Source organism: Sciurus vulgaris, assembly GCF_902686455.1.
Source record: "Sciurus vulgaris genome assembly, chromosome: 8".
Lineage (NCBI taxonomy): Eukaryota > Metazoa > Chordata > Mammalia > Rodentia > Sciuridae > Sciurus > Sciurus vulgaris.
The window spans coordinates 2,664,840-2,683,550 of record NC_136468.1 but is presented as its reverse complement, the minus strand read 5'-3'; the positions used below and the strand labels follow the sequence as shown (position 1 = coordinate 2,683,550).

Below are 18,711 nucleotides of genomic sequence, written 5' to 3'. Positions count from 1 at the left end.
ATTAACATGGAGAGGAATGCTTTGTGCTTTGTGCTCAGGCAGGAACTGCTGTAGTAAAATCTGCCAAAATAACTAAGCATGGGTCATAGAGATGAAAAGTGCTTAAACAAACAAAAACACCCAAAAGCTGTGTGAGAAAAACTTGTTTTCTCTTCAATGGCCGTCAGGATGAAGAACACTTGCAGGCTTGTGGTGGGCAACAAGGGCTGCAAGAGCAGGAAGACTGTGTTGCTGAAGATGAATTAGATGAGATTACTGATTCCCAGGTTGCTTCTGAGACCCAAGAGGTATTTGTTCAACTTTTAAAAAGAGTCAAAAAGTTTGCTGGTATTCCTCCCCTTTCCCCGCCCCAGATTTAAAATGAGCGTCTTTTCCGCATTAGTGAAAAGTTGAGACACCTCTTCTGAACTAAGTATAGTAAAAACCCAAGCTTTCTAGACTCAGGGAAGTGAGTACTGCTGTGCTGTGGTTTTGGGGTACTATCTGCCCTTCAAGTGTTAAGAGTGTATTTATTTGTTTCTTTATTAGGTCCTGGGGATTGAACCCAGGGGCACTTAACCACTGAGCTACATCCCCAATCCTTTTTTGGGACAGGGTTTTTACTAAATTGCTGAGGCTGGCCTTGAACTTGGGATCCTTCTGCTTCAGCCTCCCGAGTTCCTGGGATTACAGGCATATCTACTATGCCTGACTTGTTAAAGTATTTTAAATGTTTTTTGGGCTTATCTCTCAAAAAATGTGATATATATGTTAGTGCTTTGAAAGCAGTGCTATAATTATTTTTAATTAGTTAATTTGGACCATTCAAAAAATTCTGCAAGATTCCCTGTCTTTAGTTGCTGATTTGGCTATTGAAGAAACAAGAACAAAGAAGCTTGATCCCTGCCCTGAAGGACTTGCAGCCTAACATAGCTAGTCAATCCCTGTGATTGCCAATCTCCGTGATGTAAAAGCTGGAAAAGTGACACCTTCCAGGAGAGGCTCAGACATGGTGCAGTGTGAGGAGCTTACTCACCTAGGGCACCCCTGGGGTGATGGCTGGGTCCCAAGGTAGTGTACAAGAGGTGGTCCTTTGAAGTAGGTGTGGGGGATGTCATCACCTGAACTGAGAGCCGGGCAGGGTCTTGGGTGACTGCCATTCTTGGTCCAGACCTGACCCCTGTGTCCAAATAAGTAGGCCACAGAATCATTCCTTAGACCTGTTGCTTTTCTTAAAAATTTTCCTTATTAGTGTTTTTTCTCAATTTTTCTTAATGTCCCCCCGACCCCTCCACCACTTTTTTTTTCTTCTTCTTCTTTCCCTCTCTCTCTTAAGAGACATGAAAACTGATATTTACTGATTTAGGTCATTTGTTTGCCTAGGGTGTTAGACCAGGGATTTTGATGCTCAGTTCGTAAAACATTTTGTTCGCCCATTCTTTTTCAAGATGTGTGATACTGGGGTGCCACAGGAGCATTTCCTGGACATGCCCTTTCTCCCACCCAAAGCTAAACTTGAGTTTTCTTTTCGTGCTTTGTCTGTCCCACTGTTTGAAATAATTTTTAAACTTAGAGAAAAGATACAAGGAGAGCAAGGGGCTGGGGGGATGTTACTCAGTGGTAGAGCACTCACCTCACATGCATGAGGCCTTGAGCTCCATTCCCAGCCCTCAGATGAGAAAAATAAATAAAAGCATAGTCCAAGGAACTCTTACCCAGAGTCACCAATTGTGCAATAGTGTATCTGTTCCAAGGGACCGAGACACAACTAAAGGAGATGTTACAGGCCCCGGGAGACCCAAGATGTGGGGAGTGTGGTTCTCACTGACCTAGTGTGCTGCTCACATCAACCAGTCACACCCGTAAAGGGTAATTTAATCAAAAGACATCTGAGAAAGAAATCTAGTCAGGATGTAAGAGATGAGTGCCATCCAAAGAATGGATAATGTGAGAAAGTAATGAGAAAAAGGAATGGCACGTGAACTCTATGAAAATATATTCAGTAACATGAAAATTAAAGCAAACTTGAGGATTTAAAATCTGTTTTATTATTTAATTTGGGCAAAAATAAAAGTAAAAATAAAAGTTATTGGTCAGGTCTCATTCAGTTGGGGGGAGCATATTGGAACATTTTCAGGAGACAGTTTCCACGGGTGCTTCAGGTTTCTGCACATTCTGAGAGCAAATTCCTGCCTACTGTCTGTTGCACAGCCTCTTCAGGGCTCTTTGTGTAGCTGGGGCCTTGAAGACATGGTGCCTTCCTCTGGAGCAGGCTTGCTGCCAGACTGCCATGACAAGTCCAGTTTCCTGTGTCCCAAGGCTGGAGGATATGGAGAACAACAACCCCAGGGAGGAAGGAGGATCGTTGGGTGCCCTGGGAACTTTGGCTGTTTGCCAGCAATAGTGAGCTCTGAACTTTTACCATTTCCTTTCTATTTCCCTGACTGCCCAACTGACACATTTACTATGATTAAGTGTCTATAATTAAGGCTCTAATGATTAAGTCATTCACTAAACCCTATAAAAATCAGACCTCTCTTGTAACCAGTTGGCATTTTCTCTCCTGAAAATGTGCCATTCTGCTGTTTAATAAAGAAATCCTTGCTGATCCACTGAGGTCTGTCCCTGTTTCTGTCATTTTGTTTTCAACAGCCCCTCCCAGAGTATACCCCTTCTGCCAGGGTCCCTGCCTTCTTCATGTGGCCCAGTGGGAACAGGGCTTCAGGAAGCTGGCCCAAAATGCTGCTTCTGGCAGTTGTGAATAATCAAATTGTCCCAATCTCTGACCAAGAGTCCTAGTCTTCTTAGAGCTTCCAGTGACAGGCTGACTTAGCTTGCAAGGAAGAAGGAAGCCAGACCCTTCATTGTCCCTAGCAGCCTTAAAACACTTGTCCTTTGACTCAACAGTTTCACTTCAGTGAGTTTAACCAAAGGAATTTAAAAAGATGGAATCAGAAATATGTGAACCAGGTATTTGTAGTGCTGAAAATACTTGGAACCAATGTAAACTTTTATAAAGTGTTAAATAAATTCTGGTAACCTTGCAGTAGAATACAGTATACCACCTGATTCCTTAGCTCTCACATTAAAGATGCTCATGATAAACAAAGGAAAGAACAAGGTAATATGATTTCTTTCCTTCATCGTCATGATGCATAGCCAAGTACATGTGTCTAAATCTTTTAAAGTCTGGATGAAGATGAAAGTAGCAATAGTGATTGCTTCTAGATGGTGGGATTGCTCTAGATTTTCTAACTTAAAAAAATTGGCTACATACAATAAAACATATAAGTAGACAATATTTTTTTTTTTTCTGAAATGTGAAGAAATAAATACAACCTTAATTTGGAAAGCAAAGAACTAGAGGCTGCTTGTATTGGACTCCTGTGTTTTCTTGTTGTATGGAGCTTCCCAGGGTTGCTTTCTGGAGGTATTTTTAGAAGGAAAAGTAAAATCTCATCCAAATTAAATGTTTTGACTGGTTTTGGTGGTACATGCCTGTAATCCCAGTGGCTTGGGAGACTGAGGCAGCTTCAGCAATTTAGTGAAGGCCTAAGCAATTTAATAAGACCCTGTCTCAAAATAAATATAAAAAGGGCTGGGGATGTGGATCAGTGGTTAAATACCCCTGCGTTCAATCTCCAGTACAAAAACTAACCCCCCCCCCAAACGCAAATGTTTTATGTTTTTATACCATCTGCTAGAACATATATTATTTGCTTTTTTTCTCTTTTAAACTGTATGCCCCATAATTTAATCTAAATTATTTTTGAAGTCGTTGACGCAGGTTTTCCTTTCCTCGGTTGTTGGCTTGAGCTTCCCTTGCTTGGTGGTGTGCTCTGGTGTTCACCAAGTGTTCTGTGCTGCGCTTTGCTCCTAGGACGTCTGGTTGTCCTTCCTGGAGCTGCAGGATGCTCTTTTCTCTCTAGCAGCAGGCATTTGGGGCTTGTTTCCTTAAATTAGAATCTCTGTGTGGGAGTCTGTTGTTTACGTTCCCAGGGCTTCTGTAGGCTTTGGTTTGGGGTTTGTCTTAGGGAGGAGTCCCATGTACTGCCTACAGATGTGTTTTGGTGTCTTCCTGGTTCTTACCTCAGACGTCTGCACCGTTATGTTATGGACACCCTCTCGTGTGGGTAGCAGTGTGTCCTTGCCCAGGTTGTACTCCAAGTGTGCCACCTGAATTCCACTCAGAACTAAAGTACTGAGCTGATTTTAATTGTGAAACCAGTCTCATGGGGCTCATTTTATTTGTTAACCAATATTCCTGCTTAGTTAATACAAAGAAATCACCATGCTTGAAACAAATCACAAAGATCCAGTTGTAAAGACTGTACTTTTATAACTTTGTGGCCTCACCAGTGCCAGTTAGCTATGGTCTTAACGTATTTTAAAGGATATGCTCGTTTAGGTTGTTCTGCCTGTACAGTGGAAGAATTGAGTTTAAAAAACTCCTTAACATCATTTAAACTGTGGCATAGATCTTTTAGCTGTCAGGTGCTCGTAAGCTTTGGGGTATGTGTACATCCAGGTTGCCATCTGGCGGTTGGTGTGGAGTGGTCCTGTCCCCAAGTCCTTACTGCTGCCTCTTCAGGGCTGACCCTCAGAGGCGGTCACTGTCATACATGCTTTTGTGCTGGGCTGCTTTGCTCAGCCTGTTCTGTGGCTCACTGAGACAGACCTGCAGAGCAGCAGTTCGTTCTGTTTCCAGATTTACCTTATTGTTCACCTTCCCGATGTTCTGTATTTGGGTTGTTTCCAGGGTTTTTCTTGTTATTGTTATGAATAAAGATACTGTTACTCATCTTTTTGTGAATTTCTTTTTCTTTTTTGGTATTGGGGTTGAACTCAGGGCACTTTACCACTGAGGTATATACCCTCTCTCCTACTCCAGTTTTAAATTTTTTTATTTTGAGACAGGTTGTTGCTAAGTTACTGAGGCTGGCTTTGAACTTGCCTTTCTCCTGCCTCAGCCTCTCAAGTTGCCAGGGTTCCGGGCATGTACCACCGCGCCTGCCTTATGGATGTTTTTGCATCTGTAGTAACTAGGGGTAACTTGGGGGTGTGATTCTGTGGTAGAGTGCTTGCCTGACTTAATGTGAGCTCTGGATTCAATTCCCAGCCCTGAACAAAGCCCCAAACACCAAATTGTTTAGTAACTAGTGGCATAATTGCTAAGACACAGGGTTGCAGTATGTTTATTTTTATGAGAAATTCCCAAATGATTGCCTGAAGTGATTGTACTACTTTATACTTGCCCCAGTAATGTAGGAGAGTTGCCATTGTTCACCACACTTGATGAGGCCAGTCTTCTCTTTTAATCCTTCTAGTGCTGTAGTCTTCTTGGTGTCTAGTTTTAGTCTCTATTTTTTTTCTTTTTTTTTTTTTTTTCCCCGAGTGGACTGTTTTGTCTTTTTGCGTTTATCGGTTTGGCTGTGTAGTGTATATTTTCTTCATAGAGATTAATGTCTATATAATCATATCCTACATAGATAATACATCTGTGTAGAGTATTTATGCTTTGTACTATTTTTTAGAGAAGGTTGATGATTTTCTATGCATTTTGGATATCTAGTCCATTGGTAGATAGGTGCTTTATGAATATTTTCTTTAAACCTGTAAATTGCATTTTCATTTTCTTAAATGTGCCTTTTTATGAATAGAAACTTTCAGCTGAAGAGATTAAGTGATTGTGTGAGCTAAGAAGTCTTCTGTGTGCCTCAAGGTCACACTGACCCTTCTGCTTTCTTCTAGAGCTTTCTAGTGTTGGCTCGCTGCGGCGAGACTATGTTGAGACATGGCCACTGTTGTAGGATGTCCCTTCCCTTGGATTGCTTCAGTGCTTGTGTTGAACAAATTGGATGTTTGCATTTCAGTCCCCTTCTGGAAGCTCTCTTTCTGTTGATTTATTTTTATATCCTTTTGCCAGTATATAGTCTTGCAGGGAACCAGGTAGTGTGAATTCACTCATTTTGTCCTTCCTTTCGAGATAAGTTTGGCTATCTTAGGTCCTTTGAATTTCCATATAAATTCTGGAAGGTATTTGTTACTACCTACTAAAAATCTGGTTGGAGTTTTGGAGATGGCATGGTATCTTTAAATCAAACTATGGAAACTAACATCTTAATAATCACATTGCCTGTAGGAAAGAGATTTAATTCTTTCTATACAGTCTGAATCTTTTTTATTTCAGTTATCTTATTGAGCTCCTGCGCAGGTCCTGACTGCAACACAAACATTGAGGATGAACGTTCTTGCCTTGTTATTTTCTTAGAGGGAAGGTGTTCAATATTTCATTAAGTATGCCGGCTGGAAGTTTCACGTCAGATTGAAAAAGTTCTTTTCTGTTTCTAGGCTGCTGAGATTTAAACAAAATCTGAAACAAATGTTTTGTTGATTATCTGTTGAAATAACGGCAGTCTGTATCCCTTATTTTGCCGTGAATTAAATTAACCTTAAGAAAACTATAATCCAAACTATTGCCATTTCACTAGTTTTTTCACTGATGTCTTCTTTCTGTTCTGGGATTCAGACCAGGGCCCTACGTTGTTGTTAGGTCTCCTGTGTGTCCTGTTCTGGAAGCTGCTTAGTTTTCCTGTTGTTTCGTGACCATGACACCTTAAGCAGGCCAGGTATCTTATGGAACGCTGGCCAGTCTGGTCTTCTCCCATGATAGACTGAAGTTGGGCTTCTGGAGTGTACCCCAGAACTAAAGGGCCCTTCTTCTTAGCCTTTGCCACTCAGGCAAGGAAGTGTTTATGAGGTTTCTTCTCTTTCCCGTATTATGTTCTTGGGAAGAAAACTCCGCTGCCTCTTCAGGGGGAGGAAATAAAGACTTATGCTCCACCTCCTGGAACATCTGTATGTATTTGAAATTCTACCGTAGCTAAGATTTGTTAAATAGACAAAATTTTGAATGTTTAATCAACCCTGTGTTTTTAAATAAGCCCCGCTTGATGATGATATACTAACTTTTTTGTATTTTGCTGGATTTATGTGTTTTATTTTTTGAAGAATTTTTGTGTCTAACATAAATGAAGAATATTGGTCAGTAATTTTTTTTTTCCTCTTAATTTTTGTACCATTTGGTTGTCTAGCCTTCTCAACTGTTAAATTTTCACTATTGGTAGAATCAGATACTTCGATTTGTATCTGGTAATACCATACTGAATCATTCAGTTATTCTATAAATAAGCATTAAAATCTCGGGACATTTTTGTAAACAGTGTTAAGTACTTTTATGATGATTTTCATATGATTCTTTATTAAGAATTAAAAGTAAAGCCAAGTGTGGTGATACATGCCTAATTTTAGCTATTCAGGAGGCTGAGGAGGTGGATCATTATGTTCAAGGCCAGCCCAGGCAAAGTAGTGAGACCATGTCTGTCTGTCTCTCTGTCTTTCTCTCTCCACCGCCCCCACATACCCCCCCCCCCAAAAAAAAGGTAGGAGATGTAACTAGGGTAGAGTGCCCCTGGGTTTCATCCTTAGTATTGCAAAGAAAGAAAGAAAGAAATGTAAGTAATCTTCAGGTTTTCAAATCAAACCTTTGGTGATATCTTTAATGAAATCAGAATGTAAACATATCTTCAAATGATTCTAAGATTACATATACTGTGTAGAAATATTTTTATGTTGTAACCCACTACTACCCTTCAAAGAAATTGTGCTTGTGAATGGAATGCTAGCCAGGGAGTATCTGTCAGAACTACATAATAGGTCAACATTTTGGCAGACAGGTTAGTTAATTTGCCCTGTTTTTTAGAATAAATGTTAGTAACCAGTGACTGAAGGACTCAGTCTGACAGAGTGGATGTTGTCAGGGAGCTGATGGTGAACTGTGGTGTCAGCCATGCTTGGATATCAGAGATGGTTCAGAGCTTACCTCTTGCTGTCATTGATAATTTCTCAAAATCTTGGTTCTTTTTTTCTGGAGTAGGGCCAATGACAACACTGAAGAACACCCAGACAGAGTGACAAATCTTTGTTTAATGGCCAGTCAAGTGGGGAAACTGGGAGTTTCTGCTCTCAAAGCCTATTCATCTCCCTAACCCCGTAAGCAAAAGGAATAAGATTATATAGATTTCTGGGGTGAGGAGGGACCAGTGGGCATGTGAATGTTTAGCATGTTTCTGATTTTGCCTGGCTTCGTCTTTGAGGACTTTGTTTTCCCCCACATAACTGACCATATTTGGCCAGTTCTGGGGGTTGCCATAGAAATTATAAACTGTTGTGGCAGCAGCAGGCAAGTGTTTTACTATGGGAATGCTTTAAAATGATGCTTCCGGGGCAAATAGCCATCGAAAGGGCATCTGAACCAGCATAGGCTGTTTTGGTTTTGCTGGATCTAGCATCCTGCTTGCAGACCCCTTGCTCATAGCTTGCTTTTCTGTAAGTTCAGTTTCTTACATCTCTGACTTAGATCAGGCATCCTCAGTACATGCACTGATCATGCAGAAAGAAGCAGGAGGCTCTAGAAGGGGCTCAGTGACAGTGCTTGCAGTGTGTGGTTAAGGGTTTCACTGGACCCAGTTCAAGACCAGAACCTTGAATTCTAGGGAATCTCCATCACTCTAGAAACCGCCGTGGGTTGGCCTTCGGTAGTTATGCCCACCTGCCACTCCTGACTACTGGACAAGAGTATAATTTTGTTTCTTGGAGAATGTCAAACAAATGAAATCATCGCAGTTTGTGACTTTCTGAGATTCTTTTGCAGTTCCATCCCAGTTGTGTCACGTTTGCTCCTTTTTTTTTTTTTTTTTCTCATTTACTTTTTTGATTTTCATGGTGTTATGATCATACATAATATTGGGATTCATTATGCCATGTTTATACATGCACATAACAGATCTCAAGTCTCTTTCCCCAGTATTTTCCCTCTCTTCCTTCCCCCATCCACATGTTCTACTCTACAGATCTTTCTTCTAGTATTTTATTACTTTAATTAGTACATTAACATTATGTGTATAAGCAGGATTCATTGTGATATATTTGTGTGGACATAGCATAATTTGGTTGATTTGTGCCCCAGTACTTAGAATTTGCTCCTTTTTATTGCTCAATTGCATTCCAGAGTTTGGATGTACCATTGTTCTTCCATCCACTCACTGAAAGACATGTGTTTCCATTTTGTTGGTCTGCACAGAGCTGTAAACATTTTCCAGGAGACTTTTAATTGAACACAAGTAATTGTTTCTCTAAGGTAAAAGTCTAGGAGTAGAACTCCTGGGTTGTAGACTGTATCTCCCCCTTCCTTTGGCTGACTGTAATATTTGTTTCAAGGAAACAAATTTCATCTTGTCTCCAATTTCTTAGGTGGAAATTGAATGCAGAATAAATGTAAATTTCAGTACTCTTGTGTTTTACTTTGGACTTGTTTGAGCTGTGGTTACAGTTCATAGTTAAATTTAAAATGACTGCTTTGGTGGTAATCTCTAGATCCCAGTATTGGCTTCCCCTGGGAGCTTGTGAGAAACTCAGACTCTCAGGCCCCACAATGGACCTGCCAGGTTAATGTCTGTCTTTAAGCAGGACTCCAGTAATTGGTACCCAAGTTCAAGCAGAGAAGCACTGCCAGGAGCTTTGGAGGTGGGCAGCTGCCACTCACTTTTTTCAGAGACTGATAGAGATAATGAATTCAAACCAACAAGAGTACTGAGGCCTGGTGCTTTTGAGTCCCCCAGTATAGTATAGTGCAGCCATTGGGCTGCAGGTGAAGCCACAATGTAGTTGTCCTTTTATTTTAAGGCATTTGAGTTCTTTAAGATGGTTTGCATTGTAGGATGTATCAGAGAGCTGTGTGCATTGATCTTTTTACACAGGCAAGGTTTAGAAAAGGAGGAATGCAAAACGCTGAGGTTGTGGGCTTGTTTTAATTTTTCTTATACATTTTCTAATAAAGTAGTTTGTTTCTATTAAGAGCAAAGAATGTTTTAAACTATGAGCGATGAAAGTGAGGAAGCAAATTCTATTTTCCTTATGTTGATAAAAGGTGCTGTAGCAAACCACACACTCTAGATCTCCCCTATCATCCTCTCAGAGGAGGTCACTTTGACTGCCCAGGAGAGCACTGGCTCCTGTTTTCTGTAACTCATGTGATACTCAGAAGGAAGAATTGTCTCTGGAGAAACTACTTTAGCTTGGGGTGAGGTCAGAGAGAATGGGGGCAGGTACTGATATAAAGCTGTGATAAAAGCTGGTTTTAGTATGAAGTGACTGAAGAAAACACCAGTTTTGCTCTTCACTGGCTGAAGCCGTCGGTAGTGAAAATTGCCTCCAGCCAGCCAGAGTGACACAGAAGAGTTCTGGAGGCACATTTGGACCACTTTCCTGGTAGTGGAGGTCAGAGTAGCTGGGTCAGGAAGTGGGGATTGTGGAACTCCAGATCTGGGAGTGTCAGGTGGGCTGTATATGCTGATAAACTCACACACTCCAGTGTTAGTTTAACTTGTATGGAATTTTTAAGTTTTAGTGTATTGAAATTATATTCAGTGCCGGTTATATTAACTAGCTGTGATCAGAAATGTAAGTGGCAGCCGTGTATAAGGATGTTGCATATTAACTGCAAGTGGAAGTTGAGCTCTTCACAATGTTAAGACAACTTTTAACATTTAGGGTGACTTATTCTTGGAGTCAGCTTAGTGTTTCACATGGCCTTATACTATGATATTTTATTATTTTTACATCTTAAATATAAATAGCTTAAGATATTTTAGCATGTTTTCATGTTAAAGTTAAATGAATATGATCTCTCTTTCCCTCCCTCTCTCCCTGCTTTCTGTGTCTACAATGTAGGGAGGTATGGAAACTTTGGAGCTCCAGAAGGACATAAAAGAAGAATCAGATGAAGAGGAAGATGATGATGAAGAATCTGGACGATTACGTTTCAAAACTGAAAGGAAAGAAGGAACAATTATTAGACTCTCAGATGTAACTAGAGAGAGAAGGAACATTCCAGAAACTTTGGGTAATTTCTTTTTCTTTTTTTTACATACCTCCCACACTTCTTCCTTCCCATTTCAGATTCTTCTTCTTCTTCTTTTTTTTTTTTTTCTTTGTGGTGCTGGGGATTGAACCCAGGACCTTGTGGATGCGAGGCGAGCACTCTACCAACTGAGATATAGCCCCATCCTTCTTCTGTCATTTTATTATGATTAATTACACAAGAAAAGGAGGTTGGCTGTGGTTGGTTGTGAATATCATGTGTGTATTTAAGATTGTTTATTTTAAATGACTTTCCTTTTGGCATTTGTGGCCTGGAGCTGCTATCCTACAAACTGTGCTGTTCCTGGCTATTCCTGGGGTAGCAGTGTGGGGATGTTTGACAGGGCCACTCTGCCCTTCCAGAGACTCCAACATTGCCTGAGCTACTTGTGGACCACACTGGTTTTATTTTGTACCTTCAACACTCTACTAGCCATTGTTTATTTTATTTTTTTTCTGTCTGAGAAAAAGATGGCTTGTTTATAGAAGTAATTCATTGAATGAGCAAAATGCTAGTCTGTAAATCTGCTGCAGACTGTTGCTGACTAACAGTAGTGACCCCACCCCACTTCTTATGGTCTGATCTCTCCCACCCAGCAGTTGCTCTCAAGTTTGTGTGAGCATCAGAACCAGCTTGAAAGGGACATAACTCTATGGTAGATGCAGTTGCTTACAGTCACCTTGAGAGCATTGTTTAGCTATAGGTTTTGGACCCACTCCTGGCTGTTACGATTGATTTGTTCAGGATGGTACCCTGGAAAAGTGCATTTCCAGTGTGTTCCCAAGTGTGGCTGCTTGGAGCCAATGATCAGAACCATTAGGGTGTGCTCCACCTTCTAGGAGGTATTAGGATACAGGACTTGGTCTTGCTGGAGATAAAAGTCAAGATCGAACCTTTGTAACTCCATCTATTACTTTTAAAAACCATTGTTTTTAGGCCGAATTGGGAGCATGTATCTCAAAGGGGTAGATAGACGTTCTCCAGGCAGACACTAGGCTCCCTGGTCGCACAGGCCACCTGTCACTACCACCCTTCTCTCCTGTCACTGTAGGAAGCAGGATTTGTGTGTGCTGTCTTACAGAGTGTCAGAGTCTCCCTCTCTCCACTCTGTTTTCCTCCTTCTCTACCTTTTGACCCAAGATTTATCTAGAATTTTCTCAAGTTATGATGTAAAGTTGCTGGTTGTTCTGAACTTGGTTTCTTAAAGACACCCTAAAATTTCTTAGAAACTTATGGTGTTTCTAGGAAATTGGATCTGAAGTTGGTGTTGATAAAAGAAGATAAAGCAGAGTTCTTAAAGCAGGAGGTTAGAAAAAAAACAACTTCAATGGGAGGAATTGACAGCATTGCAGAAGAAACTCACTGGAGTGAAGTCTTGGTCTTGGATGGGGATGAGAAGAACAAGGGCAAAGTCTCCACCTGGCTGAGCACTGAGCTCCCTGAGCAGCAGCATGGTGTCTTCTGGAACCAGGGAGGGTGCTGAACTTGGGAGGAGGTGGCAGGGCATCACTTTTCTGCTTCTTTGCTTGGGCCTCATTATCTGGGCTGTAATTTTCATTACCTGTGTCTCAAAGTCCCAAGTATGAAAGCAGAACAATGGAGCCCCCATAAGTCCTTATGAAGTCTGAGAATATTAAATCATTGATAGCCAACATTGCAAAGGGGGCACTTCTACCCTCTGTAACCAGCATGGCTGTTTGGCCACTGGATTTCGTGTGTCACCTGTGCCAACCTCCCATGGACCACATTGCCTCACTACTTGTGCCCACTTCCTTGTCCTTTCACCTCCACCGTAGCCCAGATAATGACCTTGTTCTGAAGTGCCCAGCTTGCCTGTGTTCTTAAGTGCTGTTTGTTTCGTTCCTTCCTGCATCTTTCTTTTCAGGACCTCCTTTCCAGAGTCATTTACACTTTCTTGTATTCAAAGAATTTGCGTCGAATCTTGTTTTTCTTGTCAAGGCATCTGGCAGGTTTGTACTCATGTTATCTTGAGACAAGAGTCTGGAAGGATTGATTCGTTGTGGGCAGGTTGCCCCCTTGGAATATGAGGGAAGAGAGAGTCTGGGGTCCTTAGAGGCAGAGTGGCTATAAATGTAAACAATTTGATTATTTGCCTTTCTTTTCAACATTAAAAAAGGACAAAATGCATTTGTGCAGAACATGGTTATTTGGCTAAATAACAGGGCAAAAAAAGGTAAAGCTCAACGGCACCTTTCTCTGCTCCATGTTTGAGTCCTAACTTTAGAGTTCAGAAACAGGTTTATCAGTAACTGCAGTTAGTATTATTCTCAATATAAAAAAGAATTTTCCTGTGAGCAACTCCCCTACACAGACTTAGTTTACAGAGGAGGAAAGACTCACTGAGACACGTAGAGGAGAGCAGGGTGTATGAGAAACGAGATTTGTATGACTCCTTACCTCTCAGTTTGTGTGTTCCTAATCATAGAAATATCAGTCTCAGGATTGGAATAGAAATAATGGCATTTATTCAGTTGTATAAATCTGGTTGCCTACTTTTTGTAATAAGATTAGAATATTTTGACATTAGAGTATATATGTTATCTCATGCATTTTTTGAAGCAGTAATATTAATGTTTCATAAGAAATAAAAACTTTCTTGTTTTTTTGGTTAATACTGTGGATTAATGTTGAAAATGTGCCATTCTTTAAAAAAAAAAAGTAAGTAATGCTTGTAGTCCCCCATTTGACCCTAAAACTTCACACGTGAAATAATGAGTTCTCTTCCAAATCTAGGAGAGAGTTTTGGTACTTTGTCTTTTGTTCATATTCAGATATGGGGTGTTATTCTTAATGGTAGAAAACACAAATTCAGATATAATGACAGTCTTGACCATTAAGAAATCTAAAGCACAACTGTTGACTGGTATTTTGAATTCAAATTGAATTAGAAGTAGAGTTTTGGGTTTTCTTCTAAGTTAAGATCTTAGTTGGTACACTTTTTTTGAGTCAGGATTGTGGAAATGAAACCTTATAGGAAAAGATTTGAATGCTTGTTTTCTCACTTTTCCCAAGGTTGGTGTGAGACTACATACCCAGAAGATACATCAAGTTGTTATATGCACCATAGGGTGTAAATGGTGATTCTCTTAAGGAAGGTGGTTGAGCAGCGTTGCCAGAACATGCATGTAGGGAAATGACATATTTTGAATGAAAATGTCAGTACTGTTCTCTATTAATGAGGTGTCATTGACAGTTTCTCACAGGTGAGACCTGGGAGCTCAGACCTGTGGGTTCTGTTATCCTGGGAAGTAGACCTCAGATGGTCTTTGAAAGCAATGCAAGTAAGCTGTAAATAAGCAAGAGGCCATGTTTGTTTTAGTAGGCCTTCTTCTATATTATCTGGAAGCACATGTCCAGATTGTGTGTTTGTTATACTAAGTCTCATTGGCACATGTAGTATGTTAAATTGTTTTTTATTGCTTTAGCTTAAAAAAACCCTGCTCCTAATACCTACATAGTGTTCTCTTCAACTAATATCCTTAGTTAATTTCATTTAAGGATCTGTGGGAAAACATTTTCATATAGTGAAAAACAGTTCAAGATTGTTAGTGCCAGCAGTCATGTACTGTTCTGTTTATCCTGTTTCCTGTATTTGCAAAGTTTTGAAAAATTTCTTGGTTCAGTTATCTTGTTTAAAAAAACAAAACAAAACAAAACTCAGAGGATCATTTGCTATTTTGTTTTGCCAAATTGTGTATTCCATAAGTATTTATTCACTTTACAACTGTTATACAATTATTTGCATGAAAACATGTTCTTAACATTTTAGAAGGGGACAATGTAGTATAAAACTTGGTTATTTTGCTCTGTATCTCTATGTTAGTATCTGGACACAGTGCAGAAAACAGTTAAAGGGAAATTAACATTTCAGTTGAAGTTACAAATGTAATTTCCATCCTGTCATATTTTGGTGACCTTTTGTGACAGCTTGTCTCAATTGGAGGAAAGCATTTTTACTTGCTGATTAAAGATGTCATTTGAAACCATTTTATTACTGAGGATAGTGAAATTAATCTTGACACTCAGAACCACTAGAAAAATAATTGCTGATTCACCACATAAAATGTGTGTGTGAACCAATCATGTAGTCAAGATTAGAATAAAAGTCTGTGCTAGTTAAAAGGAGATTAAATTTTCTTTCAAAAAGGGTTTAGATTCATTTGAAGGGGAGGAGGATACCAAAGAAACAAGCTTCAAAATGAAATGTGGCTCAGAGATTTTGGAATAGTTTGGAGACAGTGATAAGAGTCCAAGAGGTGAACTTCACTGACAGTTAAAATCTATCCTTCACTGGAGAAGAATGTCTAAGAGTCTTCAGTAGTGTTCAGCGACCTGCTGAGAAAATACACATTTCCTAGTATAAGATCTGTTATCACACCTTAGATATTATTTAAAATAAAGGGTTCCTATTAGATAAATTGGCTTTTTCCCTTTAGGACCTTGGAATACTATGCCATTGGAAGTTCCCTGGGGCCCCACCTCTGTGTCCTGTGCCCCCGATGTGGGGGTCAGGGAGGCAGAGTTAGGCACCTGCTTGATTCTCCCACCCCCACATTTGCATTGGTGAGCTTTCCTCTATGTGACTGCTCTCACAAGGCATCCTTGTCACACTGCATGGATGTAAGGTGTCTTCACAGGTGTTTTTTTTTTTTTTTTTTTTTTTTTTTTTATCAGTAGGGAGTAGTTGAAATGAAATAGTATTAAATAAGTTTTCCATTTTTTAGGAAAATTACTTTGAATAATTTGACTTTAAGTGTGCCTTCATTAATAGCTTTCTTTTAAAATCAGAATGATTAGGACTTTGTTCTTTTGAGTCTTTGTGCTCTTGTTCTGACTGGCTTCAGGGAGAAAGTCATGCCGCTGTGGGACTTGGGGGAGAGCCCTGCCAGCTACTGGCAGAAAAGGAGCCTGGCTGCAGAGTGCCCACAGCCCCCGGCCGCCGCCACTCTAGAGCTTCACTCCACACGTTATGGAGTCTCAAGTGAAGAGTCGTTCACATTTTAGGTGAACTTGAGTCTCATTGAAGGAGAGAGAGCCTTCGTCTGACAGACCTCACCGCCCACAGCGCCACACTGGCTCCTGCTGTTCCAGGAGTTGGGGTGGGCGGAGAACTTGCTGGGCTCCACGGTCCTGTCTTTCCTCTTTCCTCCCCTTGAGTTCAGTTTGGGTGTTTGAAGGTATCTAACACATGTGCATCTCTTCAAACAGAGCTTTCAGCAGAAGCCAAAGCTGCATTGCTTGAATTCGAAGAAAGAGAGCGGCAGCACAAGCAGGGCCGCTATGGCTCCCGGCGGGGAGGAAGGAGAGGCGGCTCCCTGATGTGCCGAGGAATGGGCGACCAGAGGAGAGAGGGCAGCGAGCGGGGCAGGATGAAGGACCACAGGCCCGCTCTGCTTCCTGCACAGCCTCCTGTCGTGGTAATCCTGAGCTTTTACGCCTGCAGCCTGACAGCTTGGGGACATTGCAACTGTGTTTCTGTGGTGGCGTGTTCTGGGCTCACCTCTTCTGGTCCGAAATTAAAGATAAGCAGTAGGACTCCTACCTGAAGTTTCTGCTTGGCACTCAGATGCAGTTTCATACATAGTTTTTGAAATTCAGTCCTCCAGTGTCTGAATACCAATAACCTGTGCCACAGTTACTTCCAGGGGAAGACCTGACAGCCTAATGTCCAGTGGCCAGGCCACCCTGCTCTTCTTCCCCTGGCGAGTTGTTCTCCAAACCTTGATGTTATTGCATACAGAGTTGAGGCGGGAGTCGATTATATTTTAGAACTATTGTTTCCTTTACACTGTTTACCACAGGTTTTTTCTTAAATAGCAGTTTCTCTTAGACTAATAACCATATCCTAGTCATAAAATGTATTCATAGTTTAAGAATGTGTCACATATTTTAATTTAAGTTGGATTTCTTCTGTTTTCTCCTACTATGACTTGGAAGCAGAGACAGGAGTTGTAGTGAGTGACTTCTGAATGATGGTGGCTTCTGGCTTTCTCCTTTAGAAGGCAGGGTTTGGAAGAAATGTACTTAGTGCAAAGCTGGGTAGGTGTCTCCCACATGTCCTGCTTATGCTTTTACTGCTGTTTTCTTCAGGGCAGAAACGTTGTTTTAGGAGTCATTCATTTGTGAAATGACAGAGCAGAAAGGGTGATTTTTTTTTTTTTTTTTTTTTTGGCCTTAGCATGAAGATCCAGTTTTGATATCCCAGCAGGGAGAAGCATGTGGCATGTTGGCACCTGCTATTGTGCACACAGTTGTTGAGTCTCAGTCACCTCTTATAGTACACAGTCTAACCTTTATTTTCTTTTTCCTTCCCTGCCCCCTGTGCACCACCCAAGACTATTTGCCGTATGTGGCACTACCATTTTTGTTATTGTGGCCTCTTGGGAGAGACTGTTGCACATGAGACCAGGTTTTGCAGAACTGTGTCTCTGTGATGCTGGGAAAGTCACAGAACTGCCTACTTCTTCCACTAAGAGGAGGAGTAGGACATGAGCTGCCTGCCTTCCTAGAGAAGTTACTGCTCTGAAAGAGTGCGTGTGAATACTCTTAACGGCTGTCCCAGAAATTCAGGGTGCCCTGTATCCTGACAGTGAGGTTGTGTTGTTGGGTTCTGATGGGACTGATTCAGGCTGCCCAGCCAAACACACAGCTGCCTGACTAGTCTGGCCAGTGCTGCAGCCTCCTCTCTGCTGTCCATGGTGCTTGGCCGTTGCCAGTTACCTTCACAGGTCAGGTCCATCTGCAATGAACTTGCTTCCCCAGGCCATCCTCTCCTCTTCTCTTCCACCTAGTGCTGTACTGGGCTTTGACTTTTCATCCCCACGTTCTGGAAGAACTCTTGGTTTGTGTCTGCCCACCTTCCCTTGGTCAATGCCTTGCCCTTGGCTTCCATTATTCTCGCTATGGGACTGTGCTCTCGGTGGGTGGTGGCCGATTGTGGGCACCTATCCTGGGGCCCACACTCTGGGTCTTGGGCATCACTGTTGCTGGTTTTGACTTGAGTTGCTCTTCTTTAGGTATATGAGGTTTTGTTTGTACCTGTTCTGTCCCTCCTCCACTGTGATGTTGTCATAGGTGGATTGTTTTGGTAAGAATGTGTAAAATCCACTCTTTACAGTTAGGAAGTGCCTGCCCCTCACATGTGTCACCTCTCATGTCTCACTCTCTTCTCCCTCGTGCCCCCCTTATCCTCTCTGTGGGAGTGTCTTCTCCACTTGGCCTCTTCCCAACTCTGGTCTCTCCATTGCCACCTGTCCCTGTCCCTGTCCACATGGACATTTTACAGGCCCTATACTTCTTGTTTCAAAGCACACAGGATTTTCCCTTGCGACTCCATTATGCTCTTAATCATGACCATGTTTGGTAGTCATTTTCATTTCCTCTACAGCGTACCTGGGGTATCCCTATGTCAGTTAACACACTCTGTGGGGCTGTGGTAGCGAGTAAGATGTGCATGTGTGTACAGAGGTGATGAATGAGAAGAGTGTCCTGGATCCTGGGAGCAAGAGAAAGTCAATTTAAGCTGGTTCTGGTCTTTGAAAAGCTGTCCCCTGAGGAAGGATAGCCAGCCCTGGTTTAATTATAAAATCCTACTCCCCATTCCTTTGCAGTGTCTCCTTGGTCTTCATCAGACCTTGGCCGTTGCTCTCACTTGCTTCTTGCCATGGTCTATTAATGGGTCTGTGTTTCCTTCTTAGCCTGCTTCATCCCACATGCTGCCATGAGTGGTT

At 41.4% G+C, this 18,711-nt stretch overlaps 1 protein-coding gene across 1 annotated transcript in view; it reads left to right on the top strand.

Moving 5' to 3' along the window:
* Nucleotides 1-18,711, top strand: part of RBM33 (RNA binding motif protein 33) — a 99,901-nt gene that overhangs the window by 33,029 nt on the left and 48,161 nt on the right. Inside the window, 2 exon segments of the mRNA XM_079151615.1 lie at nucleotides 10,771-10,942; nucleotides 16,190-16,398. Coding sequence (XP_079007741.1) covers nucleotides 10,771-10,942; nucleotides 16,190-16,398 — 381 coding nt within the window.